Source organism: Diplotaxodon limnothrissa, linkage group LG1 (assembly GCF_057381915.1).
Source record: "Diplotaxodon limnothrissa isolate DT_005_m linkage group LG1, D_limnothrissa_male_GT1.1, whole genome shotgun sequence".
Lineage (NCBI taxonomy): Eukaryota > Metazoa > Chordata > Actinopteri > Cichliformes > Cichlidae > Diplotaxodon > Diplotaxodon limnothrissa.
Genome location: NC_140596.1, coordinates 43,939,668 through 43,958,768, shown reverse-complemented (window position 1 = coordinate 43,958,768; position 19,101 = coordinate 43,939,668). Strand labels below are relative to the sequence as shown.

The 19,101-nt window shown below is 44.8% G+C and overlaps 2 protein-coding genes across 2 annotated transcripts in view; both read right to left on the bottom strand.

The window, feature by feature from the left end:
- Window positions 1–2,034: 2,034 nt before the first annotated feature.
- On the bottom strand, window positions 2,035–4,545 carry LOC146640307 (uncharacterized). The gene is made up of 2 exons (XM_085359174.1): window positions 3,815–4,545; window positions 2,035–3,643 (listed from the first exon to the last, which is right to left on the bottom strand). The coding sequence occupies exons 1-2, from the start codon at window positions 4,543–4,545 to the stop codon at window positions 2,035–2,037; spliced, it is 2,340 nt and encodes a 779-aa protein (XP_085215300.1).
- Window positions 4,546–14,733: 10,188 nt separating this feature from the next.
- celf1 (cugbp, Elav-like family member 1) overlaps window positions 14,734–19,101 on the bottom strand; it is a 59,167-nt gene continuing 54,799 nt past the window's right edge. The window contains exon 15 of the mRNA XM_085350827.1: window positions 14,734–14,947. The gene's annotated coding sequence lies outside the window, so the exon portion shown is untranslated. The remainder of the gene's footprint in view (window positions 14,948–19,101) is intronic.

The following is a 19,101-nucleotide window of genomic DNA, read 5'->3' as shown; positions in this document are numbered from 1 at the left end:
TTCTCTCCAACATTCTCTCAACAACACAGTGTAATTTCATCATCAACATATAGCCTGTAACTACAGTTTCCTTCATACAAAATCTCAGTAATCCTGTGCTAGAAAAATATATTAAATCAAATCACATGATTAACCATCTGCTGTAAAAAGAAATGTAAATGTTAGCGCTGCGCAGGTGTATACACTCTTTCTCACAGTAATCTCTGTGAGTAACACAAGGTAGTGAATAACACACCCATGGTAAATTCGCAGACACAGAAAATTTTAAACTAAAAAGGTTAAATTTTCAGAGTTCACATAGTCATGTGACCCAAATTTTCACCTGTGGTCTCCTTCTGCTCCTGCAACAGAGATACATCCACACCTTTGTCAGGTGGGGGTTAACGTCACACAATGGTGTTATTTTAAAATTCTTACTCATTCACTCAGTGATTCCTTCTTTTGCTGATTGTGGAAATTATCGTCGCATTCGTTTCCACCCTCAGCAAAACGACATCATTTCAAAAAGAAAAAGAATTTAGACTGGATTTCCTCGTTGAATCCTTTTGGACAGGAACTTGTTTCCTAATTGTCCCAAATAAGTGGCTTTCTCCTGAGCCCATTTTAATTTTGGAGAAGCTCACTTTGCAACAGTTTTCTCGACGACGCTTCGGTTCTAATTGTGCAGATCTGCTCAAACAAAGATCATCAAACAAAACTTTCAGTGCACCATGAAAGTAACAAAAGAAAATAAAGAAAATAAAGGAAAGCAAAGGAAAGAAAGGCCTTGTTTAAGTCATGACACGTGTTCTTCATGCCAGGGGGATAAATCATAACAACCCAATTGGCAGGCTCAACTTAGTAACAAAAGACAAATCAACAGCCAGTTTAATCTCAAACATTCATCCAATCAGCCATACACACAACATACAGCATAACCCTGTTGTCTCATCACATAATAAGTTTCTTCTCATGTAACTAAATGTGTGCCATGTTAAAACTTCTTCACACACCAGAAACTCACAATCAGCTCACTCAACTCACTCATTTAAGACCTCTCATCAGCATTCTGTTTTCTCCTTTATGATGCAACCATCTGTCCTCCTATAATATTCAGTCCACTAGTCTATGTATCACTTTCATCTTACTAGTGACTTGGACAAGATGACAAACAGAATCTCATGCTTAAGATGCTGTCTGGTCTTCATGAGTATCATTGTATGTGTATATGCATGTTGTCACGGTCTGGCTGGCAGACCGTGGGGATGTGGGGAAAGGAGGACCCAAAACGCAGACTCTGCGATGCAAACAGTGCTCTTTATTTACAGTGAAAAGGCTGTAAATACAATAACTCCCCGTTGCTCCCTCGAACCCCGTGTGCGTGCTTCCCTCCGATATCGTGCTCCCCGCTGTTGTGTTTCCGCACCCCCGTGCGTGCTGCCTCTCCGGACCACTCCTCCTCCTGTAGGGAAACCAGAGACGCAGCCGTCAACACTAACCCTCGGCGGGCATATACGCACAGCACAGACCTAAACTAACACACACTGACTTGGTAAGATAACTCAATGATCCCGCGTCGGTGGGAGCTCCAAGACTCACCTAAGTAGCTCCCACCGACGAGCCCTGATCAGCGGCAGGTGTGTGGCTTCGGGTGTGGCCAGTCCCTCCGCAGGGCCACACCCCTCAGGCCTGCAGGTGGCCGAGCTCCATCCTCCAGGCACACCCGCAGACATACACACCCATACCTCGCCTAAACATATGAGTGGGACACAGACTAACACAGCACAGAGAAACACACATATGTACACGCACAGAGAAGGGGAAACGACACCAAAAATACATAATAATAATACACAGGTCCATGACTGCCCAGGGATCCTGGGTCGCCCAGTCCCAGGACCCTGACAGTACCCCCCCTCTAAGGGTCGGCTCCCGACGACCCAAAAACACAAACCAAAAACAGTACAACCAACCCAGGGCGGGCGGCGGGAGGTCCCGGACGGAGGGCAGAACCAAAACAAGCAAAAACCCCCAAAGAAAACAACCCCCCCAAGGTCACAATCCCAGAGTCCGACCGCGCATCCCGCAGCGGAGCAACAAAAAGAAAAAATGCCACAAAACAGTCTCAGGCGGCCCATCAACATAACAAAAGAGTTCAGGGGGCCTACCTCGAGTCCAATGGTGGCGACATTGCAGCTCCGGCGGGCAGCCACGGGTCCGGCAACAGCAGAAAAACGGTTCTGGGGGCCTGCCACTGCTCCAGTGGCGGCGGCACTGCTGCCCCTCCGGTGGCGAGCCCCGGGCCCAGTAGCGGCGGCGCTGCTCCCCAGGCGGCCTGCCCGGGATCCAGTGGCGGTAGCGGCGCTGCTGCTCCTCCGGCGGCCTGCCCCGGGTCTGACGGCGGCGACGCTGCTCCCCAGGCGGCCTGCCCGGGATCCAGAGGCGGTAGCGGCGCTGCTGCTCCTCCGGCGGCCTGCCCCGGGTCCGAAGGCGGCGGCGCTGCTCCCCAGGCGGCCTGCCACGGGTCCGGTGGCGGCGCTGCTCCTCCGGTGAGCAACAGCGAGGTGTGGCACACGGTTCATGACGCGCTGGTTGCTGACGTGGATGCAGAGGACGTGGATGGCGTGGATGGCGTGGAGGCCGCGCCAGACGTGGAGGTCCCTCCGGTTCGCTGACCTCCGGCTCCGGCTGAGCGGGCCCCTCCTCGGCTGCTGGCAGCGAGAGCCCCTCCTCGGCTGGCAGCGCCGGTTGTTCCTTCCGCTCGCCGAGCTCCTCTGCTGGTGGTTCGCTGAGCTGCTCCTGCTCGCTGAGCTGCTCCCGCCCGCTGAGCTCCGGCTCGGGCAGAGCGAGCTCCTCCCGCTCGCCGAGCTCCGGCTCCTGCTCGCTGAGCTCCGGCTCGGGCAGATCGAGCTCCTCCCGCTCGCTGGGCTCCTGCTCCGCCACGCTGAGCCGCTCCTCCGGCTCGCCGGGCTCCTGCTCCGGCTCGCAGGGCTCCACAGCTGGCGGTGCGGGCTCCTCCCGCTCTCCGAGCACCCTGAGCACCTCCGGCTGCGCTACAGCTACTGACGGTCGATCTGGAGGTGAAGATGGTGATGCGGTGTCTGCAGGTGGGGAAGGTGAAGGTAGAGTAGGTGATGCAGATGGCGAAGCCGAGAGTGCTGCGGTCGCTGCAGTCTGATGGGACTCTGGTGGAGAAGTAGCTGCAGAGGGAGAAGGTGATGATGGTGCGGCAGCTGCTCCCGGTGGACTGGACAGCGATGCAGGGACAGACGGGTGAAATGATGGCAGAGGTGGTCCAGCAGGCATATCGACCTCCAACTGAGGATGAAGGTGAGAGGCTGACCGGACTGAAGACTCAGTCACCAGCTGGGCAGCAGACTCCATTACTAGCTGGGCAGCGGACTGAGTTGAGGGTGATATGGCTATTATGAAGGGTGGAGAGGATGAGAATGTTACAGCTGGCTCAACAAATTCCAGGGGTCCAGAGGCAACTGAGGCCTCCAGTTCGGCCTCTGGGGAAGCCCTGGGGAGAACCTCTGTCTCCATATGGCCAGACTGAGCCAAAAAGTCATCTGGGTCTGTATGCTGTGAACTCCCTAGCTCCCAGCTCCCAGTCTCAGAGTGAACATCTTCTGAGTTTTTGGAGGTAAAGCAAACAGTTTCTGACCCCACCAACTCTGAGCTAACTACCTCAGGGCTGTCTATGCAAAATTCTGCCCCAGTATTAGCACTCAGGCCACCTTCGTCCGTCGGTGGTCCAAAAATCCCCACTGGGAGTTCAGTTACACCTCTTACAGTTTCTCCATTGTTAATTGCCGTAGGGGCTATAGTCTCTATGTCCATGTTCACAGGAAGGGAATTTACGACACCGGCAGAGTCCATTTTACTCACTGTGGCGTCCAGAGCCGCTGGTCCTGAGCCTTCGACCAGCACAGGAGTGAGTGTAGAGGTGGCTGAACGCTGCTTGCGAGGACGCCTTCTCCTCCGTGAAGGCGGGGCCGGGTGTACGGAAACAGTCCTCTGCTGTTCATCTGTGTTTTGATTTTCAATGACAGGATTAATAGAAACAAATGAGTCGGGTTTACTCACTGCGGTGATGAGCGCTGTTGGTCCGTTGCCAGCTGACCGGGCTGAAACCGCAGGAGTGGGTTGAGGCGTAACGGGATGATGGTAGAGAGTGCGGCATGCCTTCCGTAACGGCGGATCAAACGATTGTGCCGCGAGCATCGACGGGAAAGCCCTCCGCCGACGCGTGAAAAACCAAGCGGCTAGAGTCTCTAGGAGAGCAGCCGAACTGTCCATGCTCAGACCACCCAAGCCAAATAGTTCAAAACTCGAGCTCTCCCTTAAACTAGCGACCAGGTGCCTAAGTTTGTTAATGTCCAGAATGTTCGTGGTGAAGGTAGTGGATGAGAGATAATTGTCAAAGAACACTACCTGTATATGTCTCTTGTGTGGGTCTACAGCCTGGATTACGCTCCGGCAGTAATCCCATAGCTGCGTGAGCGATCTCTCCTCCGTGGCAACTCCTGAGTTTGCTGGGTCCATGGTGGTTGGCGGGATCATTCTGTCACGGTCTGGCTGGCAGACCGTGGGGATGTGGGGAAAGGAGGACCCAAAACGCAGACTCTGCGATGCAAACAGTGCTCTTTATTTACAGTGAAAAGGCTGTAAATACAATAACTCCCCGTTACTCCCTCGAACCCCGTGTGCGTGCTTCCCTCCGATATCGTGCTCCCCGCTGTTGTGTTTCCGCACCCCCGTGCGTGCTGCCTCTCCGGACCACTCCTCCTCCTGTAGGGAAACCAGAGACGCAGCCGTCAACACTAACCCTCGGCGGGCATATACGCACAGCACAGACCTAAGCTAACACACACTGACTTGGTAAGATAACTCAATGATCCCGCGTCGGTGGGAGCTCCAAGACTCACCTAAGTAGCTCCCCCGACGAGCCCTGATCAGCGGCAGGTGTGTGGCTTTGGGTGTGGCCAGTCCCTCCGCAGGGCCACACCCCTCAGGCCTGCAGCTCCCCTGGACCCGCGTCTGCACGCACAGTCTCAGTGACGCACAAGGCCTTTTCTACTCACTGTTCGTGTTGTTTCCGTTCATGGGAAGAATCTCTGGATCCCGTCAATCGCCATCCATCCCGAGGGAAGTTCAGACGCAAGGGTCCCAGACGCTGGCTGCTAGTAGACTGCGGTGGAGTCATGCAATGTGTTAGGTTCTGGCTCCGAAGGACCAAATAAATGTTGGGTCTAAACTCAGACCCCGCTGTATCCAGGACTTATTCCCATGAAAGAAAAACAAGGCAACAGCGATCGATCGATTCACTTGCAAGGGGGGCCTCGTTGATGTCTACCATGAAATGACCCCAAATCCGGCCTCCTCTTGCTGCCTTTTATTGAGAAACAGTTCACACAAAACACATCACAGCAAAGCAACGCCCATGTGGTTCTAAGACAAGGCATTGTATGTCTTGAACTAAGACTGTACAAATTTAAGAAACACAATGGCAACATTCAACAATTTGGCGACATGAACACTGCCTCCTCCTAGGAGAAGGTACGATGGAAGTAGGTCCTGCTAAAGCTGAGGCTGGCATGGCATTGAAAGAGGGAACTGGTCGAGGTAGAGGAAATAAAGCGCTTGTCCGCTGCTGCAGCAACATGAGTGTGGAGACAGATGAGAGACTGAATGTAGCCAGCAGGGCTGGGGTGATTCAACCCGCATGCTGGGCAGCTGCTGCTGTGGCGATGATTGCAAAGTAGAGGAGATCGTGGTTGTAACAAAGTTCTTTGACTCTTTGGTAAACAGTCCAAGAACCTTGGGTTGGCCGTGGTTATCTGGGCCAGCTGACCCCAAATAGACTCCTGCTTCCCTGCAGAGGAAATCATTCAAGATAAGCAGCCACCAAGGAGTGAGCCGGTGTGTACCTGGGTGCCCATCCCCGGACACAAAGAACCACCAACGCACCGATGTCTTCTGAGGGCGTCTGCCACTGGCAGGGGAAGTGGTGGGGGGAGATAGGCCTCCATACCTTAGAGGGCCTGAGATGTCCCCAGAGAGGCCCTGCATGTGTGGGTGATTGTGGTGGAGCGGGAAGAGGGAGGCAGCTGGAGATGGGGAGGGAAGGAAGGGTGGCCCCTCCCTGGGGCCAGCTCCCCCGCTGACCCCAGTAGGCACCTCCATACTCCGCAACCCGCAAGGGAAAGGGGGCCCAGGCCCATCCGGACTGGGGCCCAGAACAGCAGCGCCGCCCGGCCCCACAGAGCCCAGGACAGCCTACCTGACCCCACTACAGAGAAAACTGCACCCACCCCACCATCCACTCATCTTCCAGACTACACAAGACAATAGACGCCCAGGCTGAGATCTTCCTCCACCTCTCCTGTATCTCCCCCTCCTGCAGAGTGAGTTCCTAAAGAGAGGAGAGCTCCTGCAAGGTGTAACAACGTCCCCCACCAGTTGAAGTGCCCCCCAGGTGGCTCGATGCATTGGCAGCACCCTGCGCCAGGGCTGGGCCCCCATACATCCACCCACCCACAACCCCAGCAACATACCAACCAGGACCCAAGCCCCTGAGGCCCAGCAAGGGCCCAGAGACGGAGCACCCCAGAACCGGACCCACCCAGGGGCAGCCAGGCTACCAGGTCAGTAACCCACGTCCATCAGCACAGACCCTCCCCTAGCCCCGCTGCACGCAGCTGCACGCAGCTGCACGAGGAAACCATCACCTAAGAGCCAACAGAGCCCTTAATAGGCCATGACTGCTACCCCGGGTTGAGCCCCCCAAGGAAGATGCTCCTGGGAACCCCCCGACGCCCTAAGCCTGTCTCTACCCCCACACCAATCACAACAGCGAAGGTGGGACCAAACTATGAGAGTTCATGAGGACTGTTTTCTTGGCTATGCATAGGGCAGTGAGAACCATATGGGCTATATTCTTTTCTGAAGTGACATTATCTAAGCTGCCCAACAAACACACTAAGGGGGAAGTTGGAATGTTACACTTCAGACACTTTGATAAGTCTTCACATATCTCGCGCCAAAACTTCTGAACTGGTGGACAGAACCAAAGAACGTGGATATAATTGTCCGGTGAGTTGGTTTGGCAGTGTGAGCAGTTGTTGGTAGACGTAAAACCCATCTTGAACATCCGATGACCTGTATAGTGCACTCTATGTAGTATTTTGTATTGTATTAATTGCAGACTGGGATTTCTAATTAGATGAAAGGTTTTTAAGCAAATCTGAGACCAGAAGTTTAGGTCTAAGTTAACTGATAAATCCGCTTCCCATTTTGCAATAGGAAGTGATATTGATTCATCTGTTTTAGAAAGCATTCTGTATATTTTGGATAGTAATTTGGGGGTTTTAAGAGTAAGAAACTGAACCACACTTGGTGGTGTTTGTAGTTCAACTTGACCCGGTTTAAATTTCTTTTTTACTATGGATTTAATTTGTTGATATTCTAAAAATCTTTTCTTGTTGATCCCATATTGTGTAACTAGTCTGTCAAATGGAATAAATTCTGTTCCTTCTAGTATATGTTCTAAATATTTGATTCCTTTACCACTCCAATCTGAAAAGTTTATCATATTATTGTTTTGTAATATGTCAGGGTTGTTCCAGATAGGTGTACGTTTGCATGGGATTAATGAAGACTCCGTCAATTTTAGAAACTCCCACCATGCTGTCAGAGAAGAGCTGATGTTGATGCTTTTAAAGCATTCATGTCGTTGGATGTTTGAGCTGATAAATGGTAGATCTGAAGGTTGAGCATTAAAAAAACATGAAACATCTTGACATGAAAAACCCGAAACATGACTAGAAACAACAGACAACCTGACAAAGACTGAATGAAAACACACAGACTAAATACAGGAGGTGATCAGAGGAAGGGGAAACAGCTGATTAAAATGAACATAACGTCACAGAGAAAAGTAAAACTAAACACAATAAATATGGGACACCAGACCGCTTCAAAATAAAATAGGAAACATATTGAGACACAGAAACAACATGAGCTTGACAACATAGCACACGCAGACATAAAACACATGAAGGGCGAGGGAGACTTAAACACAGGGGAACTATAACAGGGCAATATGTCTGTGAAGGTTCTCAGTCATCCAGGTCATCGTAGTCAAAGGAGCTTGCAAAGAAAGAGGAGTGAAAGAAGCCATCTATGTCCACTGTGGGCGACCATCTTTGAACAGAGGCGGGGGTTTACGACACCAACTCTCTGCCATCTATAATCCAGTTTTGAGATCCCTTCCCAGACGCCTTAACGCCCACTCACATCCTGGGCCAGCTGACCTCAGGAATTCGCATGATAAGGTGGGGCCAGGTTTCACAATGAACACACCCGAAACTCTGGCTGATTGGGACCCACACCCAGTTTCACACCTTGGCTCAGGCGATTAGAGGATCATCAGGGGGTCCTTTTGTCCCTCTGTGGGGGGTCACTCCCACTAGGTTTATATCTGGGACTCTCCACCATTTGACCTTAGAACTGAAGAAGCTTCTCGGATGAGAGGTGAAACGTCTTCAAGCAACTTAAAGAAGTCCAGACGCTTTTCTTTGCAAGCTCCTTTGACTATAACAGGGCAACATAGGCAAAATAAGAAATTAACTAATAAACTTAGACATAAACCATAAACGTCAAAATATATTAAAACTCAAAATGCTGGGTTAGATGACCCAGGATCGTGACACAACTACAGCCTTCCCTGGACATAATACATTCCACTAATCTCTAGGCAGCCTATCCTTGAAGCTCAGGTCCTCTACCATAGGCCTAGGAGCTTGAGGGTCCTGTGTAGTATCCTGCACTCTTCTGGACATAGATCTCCGATTTTGTTCCTCGAATCTGCTGGAGCCACTCGCTGAGCTTGGGAATCACCATACCTAATTTTCCAGTGTTCCTCCTTCCTGATATTGCTGTCATTCGGAACCGCTACATCGATCACTACGACCGTCTACCACCACTATGTCCAGTTGGTTAGCCACCACCATTTTGTCTGTCTGTATCTGGAAGTCCCACAGGATCTTTCATTCTCCACCACCCTTGGTGGTTCCATGATGGTTCCTCCTCTGAGCTACTAGTTGTTTCGCTGTCAATGTGGATGTCACCCTCACCCTATTCATGTAACAGTTAGTCATGTATCAGTCATCGCTGATACACCATCAATTATTGTCTTTGTTACTATCAGTTATAAAAATGGCAAATCCAGTCAGAAGAGTGGTAGAATTAGTGTCAAATCAAAACTCTGCCATCACCACTGAGTAAACCATTTTCCCCATTCTTATTTATACACTGTGCAGACTGAAGGTGTCCTGTGGCATCAGACACCAAGACGTTGGTAGCAGATTTAAGCACTTTTAAGTATTGGAATTTGGACGATTGGGTTTGCATAGAAAGACTTGTTTTTTCCAACATCCCACAGATGCTCTATGAGATTAATGTCTTTCCAACCACTTTGTCTATAAAGCTTCATGGGATACAAAAGGCCTACCTTTATCAATGTCCCTACATGGTCAATATTTCCTGCTTCCAACACCTTGCTGGATAAAAAAAGAAAGGAAAGAAAAATAGATGGTGATGAAGAAGAAATACTTTATTAATCCCAGTACGATCTGATACACCAAGCTACAGGTACCTTGGTGTTCATCTGAACAATAGACTGGACTGGATTCATAACTCAGACGCCCTCTACAGGAAAGGGCAGAGCAGGCTGTACCTGCTGCGGAGACTCAGGTCGTTTGGAGTGGAGGGCCCACTCCTGAAGAAATTCTATGACTCTGTGGTGGCTTCTGCTATCTTTTATGGCGTGGTCTGCTGGGGCGGCAGCATCTCTGCTGGGGACAGGAAGAGACTGAACAGGGTGATCCGAAGGGCCAGCTCTGTTCTAGGATGCCCTCTGGACCCAGTGGAGGTGGTGAGTGACAGGAGAACGGCGGCTAAGCTGTCATCCCTGATGGACAACATCTCCCACCCCATGCAGCAGACTGTGACAGCACTGAGCAGCTCCTTCAGTGGGAGACTGCGGCACCCACGGTGTGGGACGGAGAGATTTCGCAGGTCTTTCCTCCCCACTGCTGTCAGACTCCATAATAAAGACTTTAACTGATCAAGCACACACATCCATACATATGCAATAATACTAAGTGCAATAATCCTTTCTGTCATCGTTGTATTTTACTCAGTTGTATATAGTATTTGTATTTGTATTCTATTTTTATCTTATTGTATATTTATTTTATTGTATTCTACTGTATATAGTATTTTATTCTATTCTGTACAGTTGTGTACTGTATTTATTCTTATTGTATTCTAATTTTTGCCTCATAACTTTTGCACTGTCCACTTCCTGCTGTGACAAAACAAATTTCCCACGTGTGGGACTAATAAAGGTTATCTTATCTTATCTTATCTTATATCCTTGTGTTGGTGTTGTTCCCACATCATCATAATAAATGTTGTTCCAGGTTCAACATTGCAAGTGACCAATCACATTGTTGTGATGTCATACTTTTGCAAGCCAAGCGATTCATTCACAGTGTTGGTCAAGTTACTTGAAAAAAGTAATCAGTAACTAATTACTGATTACTTCCCCCAAAAAGTAATCCCGTTACTTTACTGATTACTTATTTTCAAAAGTAATTAGTTACTTAGTTACTTTTTAAAAACACGATTTACAACCTGAAGAGGTGATAAAGCGATAGATCTTTCAGCCCAATTCTACTTTTTCTGCATAATCCATCATACAAAATGTAATCAAATGGAAAAGTCTCTTTTTAAAACTTGTTTTATTAGTTTTAATCTTTTAAGTTTATGCATCAAGCAAAAATTTAATTATATGCAACATTCTTTGACTGAAAGAAATTTGCTTAACATTTAAACCTATTTTCTGCACATTCCAGCACATTTTTTTTTTTGTGTGTGTGTTTACACTCAGTCTTTCAAATAGATGCAAGTAAAACACAGCAGAAAATAAATAAAATCAAAGACTAGCGGTCCTTTTGCTCTATTTTCACCTGTAAAGCAGGAGTTGGGTAGGCGGAGGTTTACCCTGGTGCAGGTGTGCCGCGGTCAGTGGAAGAGTCCGCGAGTTTCTCTGTGAATTTCCCATTACGTCGTAGCGCACTCGGTGCTTGCTTGGAAGTTTGGGGGGGGGGGGGGTTGGCTGTAAAAAGAAGTTTTCTTCCCATGCACAAACGGATGCTAATGTTTTTTTTTTTCACTTTTTTGGAATCAAACTCAAAGTAAGGTCAGTACTTCCACGCTTTAAACGCTGCACGCTCATACTCTCTCCCGCACTCAATATATTGGTCGTGTCCAAATTCATGGGCTGCATCCTCCTGAGGCCGCATTTGTAGACCGATCACGTCACAGTGACGCGCCGAAGGCTGTCCAAATTCGTAGACTCCTCCGAATGCAGCCGACAAATGCGTCCTCCTTTTCCCCGAATTTGAAGGATGGGTCGGGTGTGTCCGTCGTGGCATACCATATCCCAGAATTCATAGCGCGACCCAGCCAAACTCCAGTTTCCAACAATGGCGGCCGCTACTAAGTTTTAAAATTACTCATACTAATCTTTCTGGGTCACAAAATAAACTTTTAACATATTTTCAGGCGAGAAAGTAGCTGTGTAAACATCAAATATCTGCTCGGTTTATCAAGACATCGCATATTTGCAAAAGTGCTTCGACGTTTTCGGAGACATTTGCTACCCACCAGCTCGATAGCTAGCCGGGAGCTCGAGGGTCACTGATGCGGCCGAGAACGGCACAACTCCCGGCACATCATTTTCAGATCACCGCGGACTTTCGCTGCTCAGGTTAAATGTAATATATAAGTCACTTAGACAACCTAAAAATGTTATTGTTGGGCTTTTTTCTGTGTTTTGTTTGTTCGTGAGTCAATCGGTTTGGCTGAGATTAAAGTTATTAGATTAGATAAAATAAAACTTTATTAATCCCCCGGGTGGGTTCCTCCTTGGTTTTTACACAGCTGACTAAACGTCAAACAGAAAACTGATTAAACAGAAGTATGAGACAGTTGAGAATTTACGCCAGTGTCCTGTTATATTTTAGATAGCAAGGAGCAGACGGCCGAGTTTATTGAACTCCACCGAGACAGCGGTGACGCTAATCAGAAGGCTAGACCGTCCAATTTCACGGCCGTTTACTTCCGGCCTACCCGACCTTCTGAGGACCCGGCCCACGTAGACCGCGAAGGCCGGGTCCTCAGGAGGATGCAGCCCATGAATTTGGACACGACCGATATCTACTGTTGATCTGCACACAGCTGTTGTCAAGAACGTCGCACTTGCTTACGTCACTGTCGTGAGACATTCTCACAAAAAAAATCATGGTTTTAGTAACGCAGTAACGCAGCGTTCCTACGGGAAAGTAACGGTAATCTAATTACCGTTTTTGCAATAGTAATCCCTTACTTTACTCGTTACTTGAAAAAAGTAATCGGATTACATCTCTGTTCATTCATGAAATTCCAATGTTGCAAGGACAATATGTATAATGCTTACCGTTTATTAAAGAACAGTATCCTGAAATGCAAAGAGTTCAAATTGATGGATCGGCGGACAAAGGCGGTTTCTTTCAAGTTAAGTAGATTTTATTTTTTTAAGGCACTTTTTTCCGAAGTCGCAAAAGTATGACGTCACAACAATGTGATTGGTCACTTGCAATGTTGAACCTGGAACAACATTTATTATGATGATGTGGGAACAACACCGACACATAGTTTTTTCGTTAAAGTAGTACGCATTGGTTTATAATGTTGTGGCCGACTGGTGTATTGTGAGAAATGCAATGCTGAATGTAATAGTTGAGAACACCTGGAATTGGGCAGGGCAATATGGCCAAAAATATTTATCACAATATAATTTAAAAATTTGCGATAATGATATAACTGACTATATTATTGATGCAAGACAAAATACTTTACTCTACAACTTTATTAGTCCAAAAAAACCCATCAATTTATTTTCATTTAAACAAGCAGCTGTTTTTTATCTGCATTAAAGCTATATAAAAATGTAAGAGTGCAAATGCTAATTCCTTGCTGACAGTTTAACCAAAAGACATTTCCAGTGGAAATGGGCTGACATATCCTGAGCCTAACCATGTATAATATCCACAAAAGTTAAAAAGAGGTGCTTTGCAACATGAAACTATAAGGCGCATTAAGCAAAATTTTAAACTCAAGGCTATCAGTCACGCAGTAGAACATGGGAATAGAGCAGCTGCAAGAGAATTTAAAACAGTCAGATAAGTCTAACTTTACTCAACTCATTCTTCTTGCTTCAATCACTTCTGTACCATTGATTCATTAATACTGAATTCTCTCGCAGCTGCTCTATTCCCATGTTCTACTGCGTGACTGATAGCCTTGAGTTTAAAATCCGCTTCATAAGCATGTCTCTTAACAGGTGCCATTTTGGAGTCCTTACACACACACAATATGGTAATATTATGTTGAAGCACAGTATGTATTACTGTGAGGCTCCTGACTACAGTAGCCGTAATGCTCTGACAAGCGGTGGGGCTTTGTAGCTTACCAAAGTCATACAAAAACATTCTTTGATAGATTTTTGAGCGCTGTGTGCCACATAAAATCAGTTGGAGGTCAGTAAGCAGAACCAGAATTCATACATAAGGCGTACCGGATTATAAGGTGCACTGTCAAAGAGAGCCTTATAGTCTGAAAAATACGGTAATAACGACAGCCCGCTTGCATGTTCTACAAAGGAAAAAAAAGTGCTTTGGTGGCTTTCTGATGGACGAAAACCAAACCAGTTCCACATCACTGAAGTTGCATTTCTACAAACCAATTCTGGTTCATCTGTTTCATTCAATGATCCGCTTTTGCCCTTCTCATTCTCCGTCACTCCCATGCTTTTTCCGTCATGTGTGTATGAAAACAAAAGCATTGTGCATGCGCGTTTTACTCATAATCTATTGCAATATTTCATTTTCTTATCATTGCCTAACATTGTACCGGTATTATCATGAAACGTATAATATGGCCCAGCCCTACCTGGAGCAATACTGATCCATTAGTCAAGGAAACGAACTGCAGCCCATATAAATGTGGGTCTGTAGGGTCTACGGACTGCATTTGGTAAAAACACCTCAAATCAAAAGTCCTGAAAAGGAGGAATACTGATTGCGCAAAACATTTGGCACAAGTTTATTTTTTTTAACTTAGCAAACTTAACAAACATATTCATTTTTCTTGATATTTTTTTCAAAAGTTTCAGTGTAGTTAATAAAACTAAAACAGGCCTGACAAAATATTCTCCTCTATATCCGATTATCTGCAGAAACAAGAGTAAAACAGCATCATGTGCTTTGAGACAATAAGTCAAAAGAAAAAAAACATTTTTACAATTATGAATGTTTCCTCCTCATATCACTCAAAAGGGAACTCCAGAGGAGAAGGAATTGCACAAGTACAACAACATGTCATCACCAATTTCTTTGACTTTTTTCTTTTCTTTTTCTTTTTTTTAATAAGGCACACACGAGCACTCACATACAACATAATCTAAAGAGATTAGCTGCTTTTCCACAAAAAACATAACAAAACCAAAAAAGAGAGGCACTGGAAAAATTGCTCCATCGTACAGTCAATAAAAACAAACTAGAGACTCTTATTAAACTGAATTGTTTTTTAATTGAGTGGTTATTTTACTTATTCTAGAAAAATAGATTTTCTTTTGCTTGTAATAAATTTTAACATTCAAAAATGCTCAGAGGCAACCTTTCTAGTGCCTATTTTGGCAGCACATAGGACATAGGAAACAACAAAACCTTTTGGGCAATCAACGTCAACTACAACGTCAAATGTGAAATTGGAAGCACCAGTGAAGCGCAGTAGACAAGGACTGGACGATGAGCTGTGACGCCACACCAACATGCTAGGGCAAACAGGAAGAGATCTAGAAAAACAAAGAAAAAAAATGCACAACAGGGAGACAAACCTTGGTTACACAGTAATGGAACACAGACAGGAGAGAGAAAAGAAACTGACAATAATCACATTTATCATGGTGCTTTACTAAAGTCTAAAAACTCAGTAGCCATTTTCAGGGACAGAGTGAGGATGATGAGCATGTTACTAGAAACTGAGGTGGATGACAACAGCAGATTCACACATATAGAACAGCTATAAATGTGGTGCCAGCACAAAATCAGTGACAACATGCAAACAAACACAGCTAATCATGTAAGGAGACCAGAGGGTGTTACGGAGGTAGTACCTTTTTAAGCCTCATCTTTAACATTTTAGTACCTGATGTAACATGCTGCACACATCTTCTATTAAAATCAGCTAACTGGAAAGTGGAACTGATGATGTTCAACATTCATTTAAGTGCATCTGGAAATCTGCATTACTTTAAAAACTTAGAACAAATGTTTGTTGAGACAGGTAGTAGTGGAGGGCAAATCGATCCAAATATCGATTGTATCGATGCCAAGTCGGCATCTGTATCGGATCGATACTGGCCTGGTGAGATCGATTCTTTACTTTAAGTTCTGCTTGTTTGCAATGCTGTGGTTTCGGCAAAGACAAAACAGCCAGGTCGCTGGACTCGCCGCTGCTGTGTCAGCTCCACCTCACCCCTCTTGTGTTTAGATGTTGGGCCGTCACGTGACATGGCTTAGACGCTTTGGGGGTTGTTGTTGTTTACATATTATTTATATTTTCACCAGTTTTTTTTTTGTTGTTGGGAATTTTAATTGTAATTTTTGTATTATTATTTCTCAACAGTACTTGTTTGTTTTAATTTGTTAACTGGTTTGCGTTCACTTTTTAATTAAAGATTTTTCTAAAAAAAAAAAAAAAAAGTGATAATATTAATTTTATATTAGCATTTTCTATTTAATTATTTAATCTATTTAATTATAAACTTTGTCCAAATTATGTCCTGGGTTTTAGCTATTTTAATAATAAAAAACTATAATCACAAAAAACACTTAAAGTCAAGGTAATTAATTGAGATTTAGCAATTCAATGACGCATCCACCTTATTTGTTGAAAAGTATCGGTACGAGCGATACTGGCCCGTATTTCCTTGGTATGGGATTGATACCAAAATATCCAGTATCGCACACCACTAACATTTAGTGGTTTTATTCATAGGGATGTAGCCAAATTCCTTCGTTAGTCTGCCTGACTATCGATCCCGCTTATCAACTCTTGCAATTTTGAAACTGAAACCAGCTGATTTCAGTTCATGTGTCGTCGGAGGAAAATAGTGGCACAGCTCCAGCGTGGACATGGACATTTCTTTTATTTTTATTGCTCAAAAGTACGAGAAGTGGAGACTGCTCCAGGACAGAAACAACTCTGAACACAACTTGGGCTCTTCACAAGCATCTGCATAGACAGCATCTAAAACTAAGTTGGGTTATGTTAAAGCTGAGTAAAATGCCGACCACAGCCCAGGGCAGTGATAAAGTGAGCTGTCATTTGTGGCAAAGCCAGCCGCTGCTGAACTTCAACAGGTACCAAACTGTTTCTAAAGTAGAATCACTGTGGTGGTCGCTTTGAAGTCTCTTTGTGCTGGTTTTCATCTTTGTTTGGTGTTGCTGGCTTTGGTGTTTATACCTAAATACTAAGAGAACAATCATGTGTGTCCTGTCAATTCCTCTCTCTATTTATTCATTTGAAGATTCAAGAACGTTGAACATTAATTTCCGTAAAATATGAAAATGTAACTGCATCTGTCCTGTGAGTGCTCAGGCCTATCTTTCTGTCACAGTTCTTAATTATCCTAGCCATGAGCACAGTTTTAATCCAGACTAATTGAATAAGGCCTTCTTGAAACATTTTAGTAAAAATTATTAAGATGGATGTGACATTCACATTAATTATACCTCTGGATCAAGTTAGGCATGATTTCCATGCCTTTATTGGAATAAACTAGTTATCTTGCATTCTATCTTACAGTTCTACCTTGTTTCTGATAGTTCAGTTTCTAATTTACTCAGCGTTATAAAGTCTGGTATTTGCATAGTGCTAAACTAACACTGGATGAACTGATTGTAGAAGCCCATACTCCTAACTGCTATAGATTCAAATAGCTGTTCAAAAACTATTCTAATCAAACCAGTGAACCATATGTCTGTGTAGGTTCTTAGTCATCCAGGTCATGCACAAGGGCAACCTAGACAATATTTGGCAGGTGATTTAAATTTTTTTAAATAAATTAAAAAAAAAATTTCAATTAATGACTGAGAGCCCAGAGTATTATCACATTGTGTGAGGTCTGATCTCTCATACGTTAAGGGCCCTCTCCTCAAAGGACACATTCAGATAGATCCTTTTAAGACGAAAGAGCTAAACAAATGGGGACGAAAAATGGAGTGAAATGAGGCACGTCCAGTTCTTTTATAAGGTTACATTCTCAATACATAGTTAACTGCCACCATGTAAATGCATACAATACATCAATGTACTTTTATTATAGATTTGTATTTTGACAATAACACATACTCGTGTCCCCCAGGCTCTCTGCCTTATTATTTACAAATAATAGGCATGACTTTAAAATGCCAAGTCTTAGCCTTTCATTTGAGAATTCAGTAATATACTGTAATATATACCTAGTCCAATTAGACAGTACATGACAGTCCTAAAGGACAGAGCCCAGGGAACACAAAGATGTGGAAGTGCCCAAACAGTTACTCTCTAGGGCAGGAGTAGGGAACCTAGAACTGCAGGACACCGGCTCTCGAGGCCTGGAGTTCCCTACCCCTGCTCTAGGACGTAACTTATAGCAGAAAAGCTGATCAAGCTATGCTAAACAAATGTTTTTCCTTTAATATGGAACTTCCTTGTCTTGAAAGACTTTAAACACTGATGAAATACGTGGGTACCCTGGATGTATTAATACTCCCCATGGTAGCCCCTCTGCAAATAATTCAGTTTTGAACGTATCCTTGGTATTATTTTTAAATTATTATTAATATTCTAGCAAAAGTATCGGATGGATCCTTCATATACAGCTCGTGCCACAATGTCATGTAATACACACCAGCAAAAGGAAACAACGTTCAACAGGCAAGTCTAGGACACACACCAAGAGATGAAGTGAGGTGGCAGATTCCACATTTTCTTCATAATTTCCCATCAGATAAATATTTAGACAATAATAGTTCCCCAAGACTTACAGAAAGTATAAAATCTCTATGAAAATAGAAAAAGCATTACGATTAAAATATATATCTCAACATTTATCTTCCTTCCTAGCTCTATGTACAACGAAACATGCAAAAAACAAAAACACAATATAATTTCCTGGCATTTCAGAGAGCTGCCAGGACAATCTTGCACAATATATAGAAAGTCTCTAGCCCTTGAGGTCAGCTAGCTGATAGCTATCATGAAAAGGGAGGGCTGGTGGAAAACTAAACTAAAACAAAATGTAGTAATGAAAACCATCATGTTCACATTGCACAGAATTTTAAGCAACTGAAAGAAGTCATTCAACTTTGGATTTATTGTGAAAGTTGGGGTTATTGCTTGTTAAAGTTGACAGTTAAGCTTCATAGATCACATCAGCTCAGTCCCTGATGTTTCACCCAGGTTGATCTACATCTCAACTGCATGTTTTATTAAATGTACTGATTATACATGAAGTATAATTCCATATCAAGTATAATTGGTCATTGTTTCTACACTACACTACACTCACCCCCTGAGGCCTCTCAATTAGTGTTCACCATAAAACTGTTGCTGTTGACAAACAACAGATGTAATATAATCAAACATGAAAGTGACTCGATTACGGCTATGTCCACACGTACCCGGGTATTTTTGAAAACGCAGATTTTTCTATGCGTTTGCACCTTTCGTCCACACGTAAACGCCGTTTTTGGTCACTGAAAACTGAGATTTTTAAAAACTCCGGCCAGGGTGGATATTTTTGAAAACTCCGTTTTTGCATTTACGTGTGGACGAGAAAAACTGAGAAAATGCAGAAAACGCAGCGTCAAAGGTGTGCGCCTTTGACGTCACACTGTGCGCCACGTTATTGTTTCGGTGAAATGAATTTCTACAATACTGTTAATTGTTCTCTCTGCAGTG

What these genes read in the sequence shown, in the direction of transcription:
- LOC146640307 (XM_085359174.1), bottom strand. Translation starts at nt 4,545, where the DNA reads ATGATCCCGCCAACCACCATGGACCCAGCAAACTCAGGAGTTGCCACG. An exon ending in CTTCCTGTGAACATGGACAT is followed by an intron (nt 3,644 to 3,814) that starts AGAGACTATAGC and finishes GTTGGTGGGGTC; the next exon opens with AGAAACTGTTTGCTTTACCT.